Genomic DNA, 20,554 nt, shown 5'->3' on the forward strand with positions numbered 1-20,554 from the left:
AGTAATTTTAGTCTCACTGTTAGAAGAGTACGAAAGCGAATAGGAGCTTTAGAGCTTTGATTGTAAGAGAAAAAAAAACTTAAAAATTACACTTATGAACTCAGCAACTGTAACATTTAAAATTTACCCACAAAAAAAAACAATACTAAATCCAGCTTCTCACGATAGCGCATCCTAAGAGAAAATACTGAGCAATCGTAGGGATTGAAATGATGAAGTCAGTTTTGTATTAATTTTCGTACTTTAAAACAATATAATGCAACACTTTTTTGGTACACTAATATTATCGAGTATTGAGGATTATTCAGGCAAATTTTAATGAAATTCGATGGTGATGATTTTTTTTAAATCGAAGGCAAAATTGTCACTTTTTTGACGTTTTTGATCTTTGGCCAAATTTGAGGCCATATTGAAAAATATCTGTCAAGTGTAAAACTACAAAACTTGCCTAAAGTGAGTAAAAGTAGCTGGAAAATACTGAGAAAAAGATTAAGTGTGGAGATATTTACGCATCTTGCCCTGAGGCTGCCCTGAAAAGTGCCTTTTTTGCACCGAATAGCTCCGGAAGCGAAGTTTGCGATTTTTTATTTAGAAGATTGACGCAGCGAAAAATTCTTTTTTTATTTGTTCGTATAGTACATGTTACGAAAAAGTAACGAAAAAATACTTATGTGCGGGAAAAATTTATTGTGCATGCAGTGAGGCTCCAAACTTGCAACTTTGCGAAGTGGCAAAAACGACGTTCTCCACCTCTTGTGACCTACGATTTTTTTCTGAGAGAACTACAAAGTTTCTTGCAAAACTAAGGTTCATTCCTTTGTGTGAACACATTTGCCCATCAAATATAAAAATTTCATTGAAAACAAAAAATGGTCATGGGACCTCGATTACCGTTCTTATCTGAACATGCCCATATATATCGACATATACTTACATAGATTATGTTATGGTCTGTCACGGATGAGGGGAGTGAAAGAAAGTACGGATGTTATTTGCTTACTCTGTAGTTGATGTCTACATTGTGACATAAAGGATCGCACGCTTTTAGGGGGGACGGGCCCGTTAGTAGTAAACCCGACACATCAACGTTGTATCCCCATTCTGAAAAACATTGGGATCGATATGTCGCCTAATGTGCATGTTTATCAATGAATGATTTGTGAACGTTCATCCTAAATTTAGGCTGTCGTCAGCGCTTGGATACTATAATGAAGGGTTCCCCGACAGATGCGATTACTCTGTACGATGTGCATCTTTTTTAAATGAAACTGTTCGACTGGAAGGTTCAGTAGACGGGCAAGAAATTGCACGATATGCTACTCGTCTGTGCGTACAGTACAAAATGGGGATAGTTTGTGGCAGCGATCAGTACAGGGGGATGTGCATGCAGGTGTTTGAGACAGGATTCGCAGGTGCTATGCCGCGAATATTTCGAAGGGAATTTCACTGGCCGTTACTTTTCTGTGTGTATGGGAGTAACTGGAACGAAAGACAATTCAAAGCCGTCTTTGTTGCCCGCGGCGATTTCGTAAGCACAGCTGCCGGACAGGTGGCGTCGTTGAGATATCCATTTTCATCAAAGTTGGCGAAGCCCTGTCGGAAAAAAAAAGATCAGTAAAACAAGTGAGGAGCGTGGCAGCTTTGAGAACACTGCCAGCAGTCGCTCCGGATATGTACGTGGAAAGACCTGCATTTGTTCCGTAACGTGATACGACGACGACGTCATCTCCACGTCTGTTCGCAGATGCCTGTTGCTTCCGCTCACACAGAAAGAAGCACTTCTTTGAGTCGCCAGTAGATTCCGATACAGAATTAGCGTCTGTGCTGCGTTTTCGTGTCTGTGTGTGTGTAAGCCACCGTGTGATACGTTAGAAGACTCGCACATGTATCGTCGGCGGTTCGTGAGAAATGCGCCCGCAGAAACCCGCTGCAGTTGGTTCCTGCGTTGCGCCGCTTTTCTCGCTTGCACGTGGGTCGTTGGCGCACACGTAGACTCGACTTTGCACGGCGCTCCGAAACCGTCCAGCGCAGCGGCGGCCGAGTTGCACCACAAGTGGTCCACTGCGGACGTGGTCCGGGACCTTGAGTGAGTTGAACACGGCGATTTGGGTGATTAATCTGAACTCCTGTCGCCCCTATCTATCTATCTATCTATCTATCTATCTATCTATCTATCTATCTATCTATCTATCTATCTATCTATCTATCTATCTATCTATCTATCTATCTATCTATCTATCTGTCTGTCTGTCTGTCTGTCTGTCTGTCTGTCTGTCTGTCTGTCTGTCTGTCTATCTATCTATCTATCTATCTATCTATCTATCTATCTATATCTATCTATCTATCTATCTATCTATCTATCTATCTATCTATCTATCTATCTATCTGTCTGTCTGTCTGTCTGTCTATCTATCTATCTATCTATCTATCTATCTATCTATCTATCTATCTATCTATCTATCTATCTATCTATCTATCTATCTATCTATCTATCTATCTATCTGTCTGTCTGTCTGTCTGTCTGTCTGTCTGTCTGTCTGTCTGTCTGTCTGTCTATCTATCTATCTATCTATCTATCTATCTATCTATCTATATCTATCTATCTATCTATCTATCTATCTATCTATCTATCTATCTATCTATCTATCTATCTATCTATCTATCTATCTATCTATCTGTCTGTCTGTCTGTCTGTCTGTCTGTCTGTCTGTCTGTCTGTCTGTCTGTCTGTCTGTCTGTCTGTCTGTCTGTCTGTCTGTCTGTCTGTCTGTCTGTCTGTCTGTCTGTCTGTCTGTCTGTCTGTCTGTCTGTCTGTCTGTCTGTCTGTCTGTCTGTCTGTCTGTCTGTCTGTCTGTCTGTCTGTCTGTCTGTCTGTCTGTCTGTCTGTCTGTCTGTCTGTCTGTCTGTCTGTCTGTCTGTCTGTCTGTCTGTCTGTCTGTCTGTCTGTCTGTCTGTCTGTCTGTCTGTCTGTCTGTCTGTCTGTCTGTCTGTCTGTCTGTCTGTCTGTCTGTCTGTCTGTCTGTCTGTCTGTCTGTCTGTCTGTCTGTCTGTCTGTCTGTCTGTCTGTCTGTCTGTCTGTCTGTCTGTCTGTCTGTCTGTCTGTCTGTCTGTCTGTCTGTCTGTCTGTCTGTCTGTCTGTCTGTCTGTCTGTCTGTCTGTCTGTCTGTCTGTCTGTCTGTCTGTCTGTCTGTCTGTCTGTCTGTCTGTCTGTCTGTCTGTCTGTCTGTCTGTCTGTCTGTCTGTCTGTCTGTCTGTCTGTCTGTCTGTCTGTCTGTCTGTCTGTCTGTCTGTCTGTCTGTCTGTCTGTCTGTCTGTCTGTCTGTCTGTCTGTCTGTTCCTTTCTTTCTTTCTTTCTTTCACTCCCCCTCCCCACGTGTGCGGTATTGAATAGGCGAAGCGTACATAGTTAATTTCCCTGCCTGTTTCTTTCAAACTGTATCGTTCTGGGTGTACAGTTGCTTACAAAAATTTCTAGAGGGAACTCTGGTAGGGAACTCCTTCGCAATAACACTTATGTGATCAGTCTGTGATGAAGAGGCTAATTAAAAAAGTCAAGAACGAAGCAGCAAGGACTTCGGAATTCAGAAGGTTCAAACTCCAGGCAAATACAAGCTCATCATTGCCTCGCTGGCTTAACTGCCATGCTACGAGACGGCAATTTGGTTCGGTAGAGACAGACCACCTTTTATTGCAATCCCACTGTGAAACTATGTCGCAGGAGTGTCGCGTATACGAAACGAGTAAAAAAGAAAACCTACCCGTACTATCTGTGCGCAAGTGACTTTCGGATTGCCACTATGCCACCTGCTAACCGTGCACTTTCCTTCTCTGGTCTAGGCACATTAAAGAAGACGTGGCAAAAATAATTCAGCTTCAGAGTACGGGAGAGCTGTCCACAGAAGAAATGTACTTTTATTATTTTAGGTAAGGCTTGATGTGTCGGGGTACTGGGACGATGTGCAATTTTTAACCAGGCTACCATGTCGAACTCTGCCTATAAATGTACTTCGGCAACTGTGATTTCGCCTGTTAGTTGACCATCGTGAAATGTATGTGTATTTATGTAAATTTCCTTCATTGCACACTTCCTTAACGACCCTCAAAAGAGGGTTAACACCATGACTACATAAATAAATAAATAAATAAATAAATAAATAAATAAATAAATAAATAAATATTATATGAATTTTAACCGTTGCGAATGTTTCGAGTTTTATTCCTCCAAGTTTGCATGTTTAAGTTACCCGCGGTCATCATCCACGCAATGGGCGTATTATGTAATTTGGACGAAGCTTTTCATTATAAAGGAGTTTCCAAAGCAAGCGGGTGAAACCAGCGCAGTATTTGTCGACAGTCACCTTCGCCAACCCAGCATAACTTTGTCGCTAGCCTACTTGGTTAAGTATAATGCAACATTAATTGCTCAAATGCTCATTTCAAGGCGCAAGAGTTATGTCAGGAAATGTGAAACGTGTTCACGAATATCCGGTTGAAGTTTACATCGCACGTTTTCCAGATCGACGAGCATCGCTATTTGTTCGCTTACAGGAATTGTAGCGCTTTCAAATGTTTGCTCAGGAAAAGGAGCGAGCATTATACGGGTGTTGCCTTAAAACAGCAAATAAACGTCGCGGCGGGCCCAAAATTAACCTCGAAAAAAAAAAAATCGGGAGTGACACGACACGACAGAGGCCCATTTAAGCGTGAAATTCTTCAAGATCTGCCGACAAACTTACTAAGTGAACAGACTGGCCCGTATGTCATTATTCCCTCCAAATGGCTTCCTCGCACAGGCATCACAGCACAGAATAGCGGGGAAATGCGGTGTTCTTGATATATTTTTGCATATTCTTGGGGACATATATATAGCGATTCCAGCACTATATTCACAATTTCATGGGGAAGGAGGATGGCTTTAGCATTAGGCGGCATGAATTTGGCAGCTGTCACATGTTTCCCACATTAGTGACTATGGGCTCACAGAGGTTCTCACTCGGAAAGGGCGGACACTCTGCTGAAGGCGATCGAGAAAGATGAACGCTTTACTCGAGAGGCAGGCATGAAATGCGCATCGGAGAATCGGAAGCCAAACACTCGACGAGAACTGAGCACCCGGACGTAAGCTTAATATTGTACGGGCAGCCGATTAGAGAGGCGCAAAATCACAGAATGCTAGGCATGTGGATACAAGACAACGGCAGGGAAACACACACGCTGGAAGCATTAAAACAATTTAACAACAACGAATGTGGCACGAATGATCCACAGAGTCACAGAACAACGAACCGGCTCTAAAGAAGCGGAGACGGTCAGACTCGCACAATCATTCGTTATGAGCAGAGTGACACAGCCTGCCCTTTCCAAAACTAAAGATGGCGAAGCGATTAATAGACCTCCATCATCAGAGAAGCGTATAAGGCTGCCCTGAGGCTACCGAAGAAACAGGAGGACCGAGAGAGGGCAGGCTTTAGTATTTGCAATACCTATGAAGAACAATCCACGTGGCGTGGTCGTGGAACAGAGAGAACGTCTGAATTCAACAGAACGAGGAAGGGCCCTGCTGAAACAGGTGGGATATCCCCTGAGAGTTCAGTACGGCGGAGAAGAAGCAGGTTTGCTACTCAGGCAAAGAAAAGAGAAAATTCTAGATTCGCCCGTCCCAAAGAATATCAGCACGGAACACCACCAAAGCAGCATAGAAACACGACCAAAGGCTTTACAAAGCAAATATGGAATAAACCCAGACATATACTACACTGGCGCGTGTAGAGTGGCAACAAAAAAGATTCACAATAGTGGCACACAATCAGCCCTCAGCGATAACAGTCTCCATTCGGACTCCTTCGGCCTGCACGACGGAGGCAGCAGCCCTAGCGCTGGGCCTTTGAGATGCAGATGCAAAAGAACAATCTGCATTGTTCACGACGGACTTCTACGTGGCATGCCGTTTCTACATGACGGGTACCGTCCCACACAATATCCACGGAATGATAGGCACCACCCTAGAATGTCACCACGCGATAATTGGGTGCCCAGTGCACTCTGGACTCAAGTGAAACGAGAGTGCTGCTTGCTAGACCAGCTGGTTCACATTGAAACTTGAGAAAACCAACGAAAAAATTTAGACGCAACGACGACGGAAAGAAGATGTTGGGGTGTCTCTTTTTCCCATTGTGTTTGCGTCTCAATTTTTTCGCTGGTTTTCTCAAGTTTGAAACGAGAGGGCGGACCGAACTGCTCGAGGAATAAGCATCCGGTCGGTCCTTTCGAGGAACCCCCCGTCCACCCGCAAGACATGCTCGACAATCAAAGAAAAGGGAGACATAAATACAGCCGCCCACAACCCGACCTTAAGTGGGAACAGGCCAGAGACTGGCGCCGCGTACAGACAAACACAGATCCACACCTCCAAATACTTTGTAAGATACACCCAGCACTCTATAGGGATACATGTCCTTGGCGGTGAGGGGGGGGGTGCGGAGCAGCCAGCTCTTGCCCACGTAACGTTGACGCGTAAACTAAGGCCTTCGAATTCCAATTCACCCCTTGCGGCGCAAATGCCAAGTAATAGGAAGTGGGAGGTTTGGCTTGCTAGCGAAGACCTAGTGAGCTAGAGAGCTCTTCTCGATCAAGCCCAGCGAGCTGGAGGGACCAGTGAAGCCCTCAACTGAGGAACCATCCCGCCGCCCAAACCTCCTAAGAGAAATATATTTCCGAAATGTTAAATATCTAATGGCACGTTGCCGATTGAAACCAATGTAATATCCTGCTCTTTAAATATTCTGACCAAATTAATAAAGCGGAAAATCCGACATCCACCCGTTCGTAGCAATTGCTACAACGTTAACCCATACGGGTTCCTCGAAAGAAAAGCCTCAGAGTTGAAGAAAAATTCGTCCTGGCCCGAGACTCGAACCCGGGACTACCGCAACTCTGAGGCTTTTCTTTCGAGGAACCCGTATGGGTTTCCTTTGTAGCAATTGCTATGAACGGGTGGATGTTTGATTTTCCCTTTATTAATTACTTCTCTTCACCTTGCGGGTTTCCGCAGAACTACTACGTCAAACACTTGCCTTTGCTTCGTGTTGTCGACAGATACGACTTCGCCCTGCCATCTGCTAGCGGCCTGGTTAGCTTAAATGGCAGAGCGGCTGCCCCGGAAAGGCGGGGGTCCCGGGTTTGAGTCCCGGACCAGGATGATTTTTTCTTCAACTCTGAGGCTCTTCTTTCGAGGAACCCGTATGGGTTCCCTTTGTAGCAATCGCTACGAACGGGTGGATGTCTGATTTTCCCTTTATTAATTACTTCTCTCCACTTTCCGGGTTTCCGCAGTACTACGTCATTCTGACCAAAGTGGCATAATAGCGCTGCGTTCCCCTACAAGTTCAAAAAACAGAATACCAGAGACTCTGGTTATACCTTGCCTCCAGCCCGCCTTTCACACGTACACTCTGAAAACAGTTTGCACACTCTGGGGCGTATATATCTGTCCTACAAGACTCGCCATCATCTATCTTGCGAGTCTTTAACCCTGTATACCTCCAGGTCGAACGACATGCACGTTATCAACGTGACACAGCATTCTTGACTGGCAAGCACCGAGCGTAGAGTCTTCAAGAAAGACAGATTATTATAGTTTTGAGATAAAAGATACTCCTCAAAGGGTGTAAATTGTTGTAAGAGCGTAAAAATGTCATGACAGAAATGTTCAGCATATAAACTGGAGAAGCATGAACGCATGAACGCATGAACATTAAACAACAACAACAACAACAACAACAACAACAACAACAACAACAACAACAACAACAACAACAACAACAACAACAAACATGAGAGCCGACTGAGAATTGTAATCGACTAAGGGGGAAATGATCAATCCACTTAAATCCACTTGACGACGTGCAGCGCTGTGTACGTCGCCTCTGCTTTCGTCCTGCCCTTCGCACTGTTTTTACGCCTTGATTAAGTTCACTTACACTGAGAGGAAGTGGCCTCCCTAACTTATGTGCCAGAATTTAGACGTTGTTGGCAGGTTCCTGTAACATTTGCAACAGTAACGTTTGGATACATATGACCAAACATTTATTCGGCTTCTGAATAGAACCTATACGCCAACGTACGCCACGTCGGCGTACGCTCTCAGTTTGTGCTCCTGTCCTCATCTTACACCGCTCTGTTGCGCTCGAGTTGAACTCGAAAGATATCACACGCATAGGATAGAGTTGTAGCAATTGATAAAGTCCGTATGCGGCTCGGTTTTAAAGGAATGTTTTTTCTTAGATGCAGCGCGTAGTCTAAAATGTGAATAAAAATTTAATTTTGCTTTTATGTTAGACGTGCCAGATTACTCATAGATTCCGTAAACGAAATATTCGGATTGTTTTGGTCATATTTTGATGCCAAGCCTTGCCGATTGTGTTGAGAACACTATGAGCTTATTGGGCCCGGGTGCAACTGATAGCCCCGCTTTGTAAGTTCTCTATGTCGTTTTCTATCGCTGCCACTGCTGTTGCTGCAGGATGCATGATTTCGACGACAACAATTTGCTTGACGGCCACGAGCTGAAAGCCGCGATGTTGCACACAATTGCCCACCGCCCTGGCGCTGAGGAGCACTCAGTGCCCGAAGAATCTATCGCAGGTGAGCAAGCATGTGGCCTTCGAGATCGGTCGTGCGCGCTGCCCGATAACGGAGGTCGTGGTAAGCGTACAGTTTTGTGTGAAAAACGCCAGAGGGAACCATGGCGCTAGTGTAGCCGCACGCCGCCAGTACGGAAATGACGGCCAGTTCGCATAGGATCGTGAACCTTCAAAATATCTCTTGTGAACCTTCAAAATATCTCTTCAAAATATCTCTTGGGTCAATAATCAGGTGGTTGTAGGCATCGACGACTAGAGGAAAACGACCTTGAAAAAGCGAAACCGTGGACAAAAGAGTAGTGTGTAATTGAGAAGTGAGACCAGATGCATGGGCAATTATATTTAAAAGAAGTTGGAAAATGATTCATACACGGACTGGCCTAAACTTCGTCCATGTGGCTTCAGCCGACTTTGTGCACATCATTTCTAGTTTGTAGCGTCACAATAATTAGTCTTAGCCTCTACTTGCTGCAATGCAGTAATCTTCCAGGGCATTAGAAAAATAAATAGTTGTATACAGGGTGATAATTTTTAAGCTTTTAGGAATTCTTAAAGATTGCCTGTGGCAGATAGCGTAATTCTTCTCCTTCAGCTGGTGTATTCGAAGAGGCGCACATTACTAGACCGATAAATAGAAACACATGGTAAACTAATTAACAAAAAATGAGTAACTAAATTAATTACTTTACGGAACATATTGCAATTTACGAATTGTAGTCGGTGAGATTGCAAAACGCATCCACTTGAATTTCCAGGATGACACCACTTTCGAGATATTACCCGAAGCGTGGGATGAAATACATGGACGTTCCAGTTACCTTTGTGCTTAGGTCCATAAAATACCGTTTTGTTAAAAAAAAAAAAAGTAAGGGGACCAACAGCGCATTTTTGCCGCGAGTTTGATGGTGCATATCTCGGATCTGGTGTCATTCTGTAAATTAATTCCAAGTGGATACGCCTGACAAACTCAACGGCTGTATACAATTCGTAAATTGAAATATGTGTCTGAAAGTAAATAATTAATCTAATTAGCGAATTTTGTTTATTTGTTGAATATATGTTTCGATCTGTTGTGGAAGTAATGTCCGCCTGTCAGAACAATCCAGCTCAAGAAATAGAATTATGTAATCTGCTGCAGGCGATTTTTACAAATTACATAAAACTTATGATCACCCTGTAGAACGTAAAAAAAAAGGGCAACGCACGTTGCCTGTTACGAAGCTTCATGTAGATTCATTCAGCAGGGGGCACGCTCGAAATAGCGTAATTTATATAGACGATGGAAATTATGTGCTTGCCCCTATAAGGATATTAACATCGTATAGCTCTTTTAAATGTGTTCTGCATGGCTAGGTGTCTGGCAAACAAAAATAATTCAACGCGTTTCATAGTCATGTTCTGCTCTTTCATTGGTGTGCTTTATTTCCGGATAATGTGTTTTATGTATTACCTTGAATTTTTGTTTTTCTGAATGATACCCATCTTGAAGTTTGCGCTCATGAAATATCCTAATGTTTCTTTCAATACTGATACTACTGTCGTGGAGCCTCACGGCTGTTACGATTCGTTGATGACGACAATTTACTTCGCCACATACACTTATTGTTCGTTTTTGGTTTCCAGGTTACGTGGACGCCGCTTTGAAGTCGGACGCAAATCAGGACGGCTTCATTTCGTACCCGGAAATAAGAGCGGTCATGTAGTCATTTGCGCACGTTGTTCGTGCACACACTGAAGCATCGTCATTCACTAGCAACGTCAGTAAAGCACCATTGAAACTCCCTGTTTTCTGTTCTCCGCTATTGATTTCGTGCTTGTCACTGAAAGTTGCGGTGGGGTCTCAGAGACAGAAAACGTGTTGGTCGTCGACTGCTGCACCATCTGTGGTCTCATTAAAGTGAATATTTTTTATTTCGACAGCACTTACATGGACACTCCAGTTGAATTTTCGCCGTCTCCATCGCAATATTATTTCGAATAAATTACAAGTGCGGTTTGCATGAACAGCCTGCGCGCCGTACGCTGAGGGCACGGGGGAAGCTTGCGACGTTGAGCCAAAAGGATGGTCGTCTTCCCGAGTGCCAAATGTTGGAGGTCACGTGATTGTGAGCGCGCTAGGTAAGGAGAGCGTGCGTCTCCTCTAGCACGGCCGTGGCTGCACATGCCTGTCGGCGTGGTTGAGCGCATGCGCGGAACGCGCGCGCTGTATGTTCAAAGCATAGAGTTTCATACTAGAATTGCTGGAAGTAAGGTGCGCCGTGTGCCATGGGTAAAGGCCGACCGAGACGGCTGGTGGCTTCATGGACGCTGGGTTTCGCAACGCCTAGTGTTGGAGCTCGCGTAATCAAACTTTCGGGGACGCGGTGAAGCGATATAGGCAACATGAAGCATTCGCTTTGGGACAAGAACGAGCGTTCCTTGCTTCCGGCGCGCCTCACTGCGCCAGTGTTGTGACGGCTAGTGCTCGCGGTCATCGAATGAGATCTGTTCATGTTTGATCTGTGCGCGCGCGACACTATGCTTGTTTAGCTAGAAAGCGAATATATATGCGAAGCATTTCTTTGCCTCGTCGGTGTCAAGGTAAAACGCGAGGCCGTCCAAGGTCACAGTTGCCGATGCGCGCGCCCCCCATGCCCCCGCTCGCTCGCCGCCGTTGGCGCGGCCCTTCCTTGCTTCACGCGTGCGCACTCTCCCATGCGCCCGCTCCCACACCGCTAGTGACTTGGCACCTCCTCTTGCTCCACTCGCCAGTACGTGTGTGGGCGCTAGACATAGGCGTGGCTGGGTTGCGCTAACTGGGCTACGTTGTGCACAGGCCTCTACTTGCAGGTGCAAGAATGAACCCTCAAAAGTATCAAGCGGAAGAGGAGATTAAGAGTGTAAAGGTTCTGCAGAGACCACAGAGGTATGCGATGCGTACTGAAGTTGCGAGGCAGGAGGCAGAGCGATGGGCCGAGGAGAGAGGCGTGGCCGTGGGGCTCGAACAACAAGAGAAGCGACGAGTGGCCGAAGAACCACGGCACGGCAAGCGAACGGCCCCTGGAACAGATCGAGACCAAGCAGCGCCGATTTGAGGACGGCCACTTGCGGTACGCAGACGCGGGCTTTCGAAAGCACTTTGTAGAAGACTAATTTGGTACGGCGTGTAGTGTATGTGAGTGCCTCTGGTTCCAGTGGTACGTCGTCAGCGTGTCGCGGCCCTTGCATGTGGCGGTCCTCCAGTAAGCGTTTCCCCGGGAGCACGCGAGTGTGTTCGGAACTTGCGCCACGTGCAGAGGAGAAATGCTTCGTATTGACTTAGGTAAACGTCGAGGATGGTTTCTGTCGTAATGTTTACTGCACTTTATATGGCCGCTAGCACTATGAAACTTATTTCGTGCAATTGTCTAGTACTTTACCATCGCCATCACTATGTCACCTTTCAGACCAAACTGACTTTTCCAGTTGATTTATCACCGAGTAAACTGTACCAATACGGGAATGGTGTAATGCAAAATGGATCATTGCAATAAAAAATGTGCAGTCCAAGGTTGCGTGGTGAGGGCCCCTGGGGTTTGAAATTGTGTGGGCGCCTGTGTGGGAGAGCGTGGTTAAGGCTGGCGTATATAAAAACCCGCACTGTGGTAGTGTGCGGAATTTGTACCTGTGCCATTGGACCGAAGCGCATTCTCAAAGCAAAGAAGAAGGGCCTCGTCGGGAAGGCACGTATTCGCATATGCTACAAAACACGGTGCAGAACACGAAGTTACATGCGCCTTACCGCGAGGCCGACCGACCAAAAAGTTATGCGATGGGCGAAGAGTGTAAATAGTTCCTCGTGCATATTCTTGGAACACGTACGCATCATGTGTCTCTTTCCATAGCTTTTAATTGACATGCTCTGACAAAGTTGAAGCTCTTATCCTAGAATCCAACAAGCGATCGTTGGATCTGCCATCTTTTTCATTAAACACGTTCCACGCAAAACAGGATTATCAGTGAAGAATGGACAAACGTTTCCTGGTTCCCCTTCTATCACTGGCTCAATCGACCGCTGAAGGAAGGAAGGAAAAGGGGAGCAGGAAAGGCAGGGAGGTTAACCAGTTTAGCTTAAGCGGTTTGCTACCCTACACATGGGAGCGAGATGGGGGGGATGAAAGATGGAGAGGAGAGAGAGAGCACATAACACAGCACACACATCGTCAGTTGCGCGGTACGTGACATCATTGTCACAGCCGCTTGTCCAAGCCCCGTCTCTTTCAAAAACCGCAGTCCCTTCGTCGCCTTCAGCTGCTATGTCTTCTGTCGGCGATATGAAAAAATTTGCGAATGACAATGGTCCAGGTGCGCTAGGACGGACGCCAGGGACTGTCTCTGAACATTATATTCAAGACAGTCGCACAGAATGTGTTCTGGCGTCTCCTCGCAAAGACAGGCATTGCAGAGAGCGTTGTCGGCCATTCCAATGAGAAATGAGTAAGATTTCGTGAAGGCCACCCCTAGCCACAAGCGATAAACCAGAGTGGCCTCTCTTCGGTGGAGTCCAGTTGGCATACAGAGATGCATCAAGGAGGGCAGGTCGTATTGACGATTGCTCCGGTTGGTCTGGCTGCTTGGTGTGCACCATAGAGAGAGAGCGTGATGTCCTGTGCAAGCACTCGAAGTCTGCTGACTGCGTCGGACCGTGAAAATGGTATGGCCTCTTCCTGTGTGTCTTCAAGAGCTGCCCGAGTGGCATTATCGGCGTCTTCGTTTCCTATGACGCCGCAGTGACTTGGCAGCCACTGAAACGTCACGTGGTGTCCTTTCTCATGTGATGTATGGAGTAGGCATCTAATATCGAATACGAGCTGTTCGAATGGCCCACGACGCAGAGCTGATAGCACAGATTCTAGGGCAGCCTTTGAATCACTGAAGATTGACCATTGTCGAGGTGGTTCCCAATTGACGAAACAAAGTGCAGCGCGAAGAGCAGCTAATTCCGCAGATGTCGATGTCGTTGGGTGGCTAGTTGTAAAGCTGATGGTAATAGCTCTTACTGGGACAACCACAGCACCGGACGAACACTGGATGTTTGTGGAACCATCAGTATAAATATGTACACTGTCCGCGTACCTCTCGTGCAGAAGAAGCAGAGACAGTTGTTTTAGCACAGGCGACGACACCTCAGACTTTTTCCCGATTCGTGGTACACTGAGATGGACTGTGGGACTGTTAAGACACCAAGGGGCTATCGATGGTTTAGATGCAGCGGTGAAGCCCGAGGGAAGTTTGTCGTTGTACTTGACGATAGTTTTAGATAAGGATGCTCGGTGCCTGTCTGAAGGTATATAGTGTTGCAAGGTGGTGATAGGGGGCACGTGCAAAATGTTTGATATGCGTTCTCAGGGCTTCTGCCGTAATGTGAGTCTGCATTGGATGGTCCCGAGCAATCGCAATAGTTGCCTTTGTTGACGTGCATCTCGGCAAACCAAGGCAAACTATGAGTGCTTGAGCTTGTGCTGCCTGCAGAACACGAATATTCGTCTTGCAGATGTTGTTCAGTACAGGTAGACTGTGTCTTAAGAAACCCAGAAAGAGAGCTCTGTAGAGTTTCAGCATTGCGTCTACTGACATCCCTCACGTCTTTCCTCTCAAGTATTTAAACAACTGGGAAGTTGCTGTCACGCGCCGTTTCATGTAGGCCACGTGCAGGCTCCAGCAGAGGTCTCGGTCAATAATTACGCCAATAAATCTGTGGGTTCTGACATAGGAAATGGTCCGCCCATTGATTGCGATGACATAAGGCGTCATTGGTTTGCGAGTAAATGCCACTAGTGTGCATTTTTCTGGTGATATGCTGAGACCTTGTTTACAGAAGTAGCTCGCTGTTGCCGCTCTTTGAAGCCACGCACCTATCTGAGGACGTGTGACTGCCGAAGTCCAGACACAGATGTCAGCGTATATTGACATTTTGATGGTAGTTGGCAAGTATTCAGCAAGTCCAACAAGAGCGAGGTTGAATAGCATCGGTCTGAGAGCACCGCCTTGAGGAACGCCCCTGCTGGTATTGCGTCGCGTAGTTGGGCAATCGTCAGTTAACGCATACAATGATGTCGCAGATAGGTAACTTGCAATCCACAAAATGACTCGACCACCTAGGCCAACCGTCGCAAGAGCGTCAAGAGTGGCCTCATGTAATACGTTATCGTATGCCCCTTTCACATCTAAGAATATAGCTGCAGATAAACACTTATGGAACCTTTCGTACTGGGCATATGAAACGAGGTCAACTACATTGTCGACTGAAGAGCGGTCACGTCGGAAACCAGCCATGGAAATCGGATACATCTTGTGGTATTCAAGGTACCATTACAGGCGGCCAAGGATCATCCGTTCCATTATCTTTCCTACACAGCTGGCCAGCGCTGTTGGGCGGTAAGAGGTGAGTTCTAGTGGGGATTTGCCCTGCTTCAATAGTGGCACCAGGCGGCTAACTTTCCATTCGTTAGGAACATTTCCCTCCTGCCATGAGGAGCTGTAAAGACTCAAAAATTCTATCCGTGAGGATTCTCCGACATAGTACAAGGTTCGGTTTGATATACCATATGGACCCGGAGATGATGAGCACCTGCAGAGAGCTAGTGCCCCCTCGAGCTCCCCCATTGTAAAAGGAAGGTCCATGCAGCAATCACGGGAATGGGGGACGTCATCTCGGGCTGGAGGATTGGACGAGTCGCTTGGTCTGCGATCCGCGCACAAAAGTATTCTGCGACATCGATGTCTTGCCGCCCTTGAAAAAGCGCGAGCGCCTTGAATGGAAAAACGCTGTTCCGGAAGGCAACGCATACCTTGCACCGTTTTTCATATGTGAGACAGTGGCTTGCGGGGGTCAAGTGTCTGGAAAAACGTTGTCCAACGTTCCGACGCTAATCTATCCATACGACGCTGAATCTTCTTTTGCATCCTCCTGGCTGCCCTAAGGTCATGGATTGATTTTGTACGCCGATATCGACGTTCCGCCCGGCGACGAAGCGCTCGAAGTCGCTCTAATTCTATGTCGAAGTCGTTTCGCGGGAAAGAGATCGTCATCATGCGAGTGGCGTTTTACATCGTATTTTTAATTGTTTGCTCGAACCCAGAGGGTGGGCCCTCGCGGCAGGCATCTTCGATATCAGATTTGAAGTTGGTCCATTGCATCATCCGAATGGTGTTCCGTGAGGCAGATATAGACGACAAGCCTTTGATGTTCAGATAGGTGGGAATGTGAATCGACCGGTAGATTTCCCTTCATTACATGGGGCTGGCGAGATAGAGTATAAAACAGGCTGAGCAGGTGCAGAGAGAGCAAACCAAGCAAGGGTGGCGATTTCGCACCGTTTGCAAGCTTATACTGACAAACCGGCAGAGGAGGTAGAGTAAATGTTCTGAGACGACATGGCATAGTCTTTTTTTATCGTTCTACCGCCCGCTCCTTGGACAACCTGCAGTTGTGGGTATGTGCCAGTGTATGGAATAACCATTAGCATCATATCATACAGTGCGGAGTGCCACGCCCGCCTGCTGCAAGTGTCAGCTTTCAGAGTGTCATGAATAACAGGAAGAACGTGAAATGCTTTAAAATGGCATCCATTGTGATCTTCATAATAAAAGAAAAAGAATCAGTCGCGACTTAGCGGTAAATGTGACTGTATAGTAAACGTTTGCAGTATCGGGACGATGCTGCAAACGAACACAATAGCGATAAACAAGAGTACCTGTTGTAAAGAAAGAAAAAAAACAACAACAATGAAACATAGTCCCGAAGTTGGTCAGCGGGTATAGAAAGGATTAAGACGCACCACGTGGGTGACGTGAGGTCATGCGCGGAGCCGTTGTGATTACGAATTGGCATCAGGCACGACCTCATATTCGAGTACTTCAATACGTCAGATGATCAGAACTTCCAGGGCACCATGTCTTAACAGGATATTATCGACGAAAAATCTCGCGATTTCGGCCACGGTGTCTTTGGTTAGGCCTTTGGTTTCGGCCTAGCGGGTAACGTTGTCGGTAGCAACGACGATCCACTTTTTCCCGAAGGTTGACGTCAGAAATGGTCCCAACAAATCTATTCCGATCTGCTGCAATGGTCGGCAAGGCGGCTCGATTTGCTGCCGCAGTGCCGCTGGGCTTGTTTGTGGTGTCTTCCGTCGCTGGCAATCACGGCGTGTCCTGACGTCGGTGGCAACGTTGGTGGTCAGGCGCGGCCAGTAATATTTCTTTTGTATCCTCGATAGCGTACGGAAGAATCCGAGGTGCCCAGCAGTCGGATCGTTATGTTGGGCGTATAGACCCTGTGGAAGCAGTGCTGAGGGCACAACAAGAAGGTAGTTGACACAGAGTGCTGTGAGGATCTTCTTTACGAGGGCGCCATTTTGCAGGGAAAATGAAGACAACCCTCGCCTGAATGCCCTAGGTACAACGTCGGTGTGGCCTTCCAAGTACTCGATGAGGCATTATAGTTCTGGGTCTGCCCCTTGCTGTTCAGCGAAGTCTTCCGCGCTTATTGTTCCTAGGTAGGCGTCGTCATACTCGTCGTCTTGTAGCGGCGGGTTCATGGGGGTGCGCAAGAGGCAGTCGGCATCAGACTGCTTCCGTCCGGACTTGTATATGGCAGTGATGTGAAATTATTGGAGTCTCAGACTCCATCATGCGAGGTGTCCTGAACAGCCCTTAGTTTGCCAGGCAACACAAGGCAGGGTGGTCGGTTACCACTTTGAAAGGCCTGCCGTATAGGTAAGGACGGAACTTCGTGGTAGCCTAAATGATGGCAAGCCATCCTTCCGTCGTAGAATAATTGGCTTCCGCTTTCAACAGCGACGGGCTAGCGTAAGCAATGACCCTTTCAAATCCATCTTTCCTTTCGACTAGGACGGCGTCGAGGCCTAACTATATGCCTCGGTGTGGATTTCGGTGCCCGCGAGTTCATCGAAGTGGGCGAGTACTGGTGGTGACCGTAGGCGTCATTTAAGCTGTTAGAATACTTCGATTTGCGGCGTTTCCCACTGGAATCCGACGTCGGATGTTAGAGGTATGTCAATAGCTCGGCGATGCGTGAAAAGTCTTTGACGAAGCACCTGTAATAGGCACACAGGCTGTTGCGGCTCTAGGTGCCGTTTGGGCTACACCAAGCCCATCGACGAGTACGTCCGGTAGTAGGAATGAAGGAAATAGGGTTTATTTTACATTATTTACACTGGCTCCAGATATGGAAGCCCAATCCGTGCAGGAGCATATTAAACGCCTGAGCTCATATTAGGACACGTCAGCACACCCTCACTGCACCAAAGGTCACCGCATTTAATATCGCCGTCTTCCCTAGGTGACTTTACTAGGGAATATGATGACTGCATAGCAGCCAATCACAATCGTCGAATCGTTAGCAATATCCCGCCCATGATATATCACCATTCAGCTGAACTCCACCTTCGATGCTGTATCTTCGTCCGCGTACATTTAGCAAGCGCGTAGCAATCTCGGAATCCGAGGTCGAAGCCGTTCCCATGGTAGCATTTGACGTTGGCCCTTTTCATCAGGTTTAGGTTGTTAGGTGCAGGTAGAGGGGTCTTTTGTTGATCCGTCAACCGTCGATGTCAACGCTGCGTTGGCTTCTGGATAGGCGCTGATGAATGGGTGAGGTTGCCTCGTGGTAAACGTATAATAGATGCCCTTGGCCGTTTTGAGACGTAACAAGGCCAATGAATCTGCGCACTTTCTGCTTGTCGGCTCGCTGTTGAAATTCAATGATGGAAGATGGCTTCTGCGGACCAGGACGGATTCTAGATTTGCTGATGACGTGGCCCAGGAACAGCTCATCATAAGCGAAGCGACATTTTCTGGCTTCAGAGTGAGCCCTTGGTTTAATGACCTCTAGTTCTGCCTGAAGCCGCCTAAGGTGGTCGTCGAAATTCCCGCGAAACCAAAAATGTCATCCAAGTGAACGAGACAGGTCTGCCACTTCAATCCTGCTAATACTGTGTGCATTCCGCGCTGGAACGTTGCAGTTGCTGAGCACAGTCCGAATGGCAAGACCTTGAAATCGCGGAGGCCATCCGGCGTGATGAAGATGGTCTTCTCCCGATCCCTCTCGTCGACTTCTATTTGCAAGTAGTCAGTCTTGAGAACCATCGATGAGAAATACTCAGCGTTGCAGAGCATGTCCGATGCGCATTCTATCCGTAGGAGCAGGTATACGCTGTTTTTCATGATCTTGTTCACCGACGATAATCCACAAGTAAACGCAGTGTTCAGTCCTTTTTCTTCACCAAGACAACAGGACACACCAACGGGCTCTTCGAAGCTGGATGATTTCGTCGCATAGCATTTCATCTACTTGTTGCTTTATGGCTTCTCATTTCCGCGTCGAAGCTCGGTACGGGCTCTGACGGAGTGACTGAGCGCATTCTTCGGTTATTATGCGATTCTTAGCAACTGGTGTTTGTCGAATCGTCGATGGCATCGAAAAGCAGTCTTTGTATTGTCGAAGAAGACTTTTCGGCTGTCGCTGCTTACTCATGGGGAGACTCGGATTGATGTCGAAAGCCGGTTTTGGAACTATGGCCGTCGAGGTAGATGCGGCAGAATCCGAGGGAACAGACGCATTGCTGGTGTCCACAATTTCCTCCGTGTATGCGATCGTCGTGCCCTTGCTGAGGTTTTGTACTCGTGGTTGAAGTTTGTCAACATTACTTTCACTTTTCTTCCATGCAGTCGAGTGATTCCTCTTGCGATGCAAATTTCGCGGTCTAGCAGTAGATGTTTGTCGCCCTCCTCGACGACGCCTTCTGCGTCTGCCGTTGTTTTGGTGGCGACGGAAATGTTACTGGAGCGAGGAGGGACGCCGACTTGATCTTCAAGCACACTCAATGCACGGTGACTCGTGAGCTCTCCGGCGATATCACATGGTATTCCGATAGCGTTATTGACTTGGACTTCAGATCGATGATTGCGCCGTTTTGGCTCAGAAAGTCCATGCCGAGGATTACGTCTCGTGAACATTGCTTCGGGATAACAAACGTCGTAGGATAAGTCTGGTTATTACACAAGCTTACACAAGGCTCGGTGACAACAGAAAACGGTCAGAACCATCGATAACATTCGAGAAACTTCCAATACATGCAGTCGCGTCCTGCGCCGAGCGACAATGTTCAATATTTGTTAGCAGGTGAAAAGCTTTTAACATAGGAAGATAAACAGGTGCACCTGTTCGCACAACGAATGCATGATGACGACCGTGTGACGACGATCGATCTAGTAACTACGATGGCATGACAACGGCATGAGGACTATTGGGATGGCGACGAGTGTATGATGACAATTACGTGACGATGGCTGTATCGCGAAACTTGTGTAATGTAGATGGTGTGACGACGAGGGCATGACAAGAGGCGGATGATAAAGCAGGAGGGACGATGACGGCGCGATGACAACACCATTATGACGACCGTCTGACGATGCAGCTCTGATAGCCAGTGGGTGAAGATGACGGCATGACAAGGGTGGCGTAATCACGACCGAATGAGGACAGTATGACTGCAGTGCAATGATGAAAAAAACAACAACTGACGTCAATGGAACGACGAAGCCGGTAAGTCGACGACAGAGTGATGACAATGGGATGAGCTTACTGAAGTGACGACAATGATAAAACGACTGCGTGAAGGTGACGGACTGATGATGATGATAACGATGATGATATGAGAAGTTGGTGCATATAAGTCCTCATCGTTGCAGCATCTCTGAAGCCGTGCCTTTTGCCCAGTGTGCAAAGGGTAGATGTGCTGATAAACAGCAGGGAATATGCTGGGTCGCTCGGGCATCGGGACGCCCTGCGCGGACGCGCCTATCCTGCGCTATGCTTTCGCAGGTGTACTCCGTGCCGCGGCGCTCGCAGACGCCGCTCCCGTGAGATT

General features: G+C 47.1%; 2 protein-coding genes across 9 annotated transcripts in view; both read left to right on the forward strand.

Annotated features, from left to right (window-relative positions):
- Nucleotides 1-1,651: 1,651 nt before the first annotated feature.
- Nucleotides 1,652-10,426, forward strand: LOC142585627 (longistatin-like). Its single transcript, XM_075696538.1, has 4 exons — nucleotides 1,652-2,086; nucleotides 3,838-3,924; nucleotides 8,522-8,643; nucleotides 10,266-10,426. The coding sequence occupies exons 1-4, from the start codon at nucleotides 1,884-1,886 to the stop codon at nucleotides 10,343-10,345; spliced, it is 492 nt and encodes a 163-aa protein (XP_075552653.1). The 5' UTR covers nucleotides 1,652-1,883; the 3' UTR covers nucleotides 10,346-10,426.
- Nucleotides 10,427-13,012: 2,586 nt separating this feature from the next.
- LOC142585628 (solute carrier family 22 member 6-B-like) overlaps nucleotides 13,013-20,554 on the forward strand; it is a 42,246-nt gene continuing 34,704 nt past the window's right edge. For 4 of the 8 annotated variants that reach the window (XM_075696539.1, XM_075696546.1, XM_075696544.1 and 1 more), the window contains exon 1: nucleotides 13,013-20,229. In XM_075696539.1, the coding sequence (XP_075552654.1) occupies nucleotides 20,213-20,229 (17 nt within the window). In that variant the 5' untranslated portion in view covers nucleotides 13,013-20,212. The remainder of the gene's footprint in view (nucleotides 20,230-20,554) is intronic. The other 4 variants (XM_075696540.1, XM_075696545.1, XR_012829111.1 and 1 more) reach the window with 3 other exon arrangements.

This window comes from Dermacentor variabilis, chromosome 6 (genome assembly GCF_050947875.1).
Source record: "Dermacentor variabilis isolate Ectoservices chromosome 6, ASM5094787v1, whole genome shotgun sequence".
NCBI lineage: Eukaryota > Metazoa > Arthropoda > Arachnida > Ixodida > Ixodidae > Dermacentor > Dermacentor variabilis.

What these genes read in the sequence shown, in the direction of transcription:
- LOC142585627 (XM_075696538.1), top strand. Translation starts at nt 1,884, where the DNA reads ATGTATCGTCGGCGGTTCGTGAGAAATGCGCCCGCAGAAACCCGCTGC. An exon ending in ATGTACTTTTATTATTTTAG is followed by an intron (nt 3,925 to 8,521) that starts GTAAGGCTTGAT and finishes CTGTTGCTGCAG; the next exon opens with GATGCATGATTTCGACGACA. An exon ending in GCCCGAAGAATCTATCGCAG is followed by an intron (nt 8,644 to 10,265) that starts GTGAGCAAGCAT and finishes TTTGGTTTCCAG; the next exon opens with GTTACGTGGACGCCGCTTTG.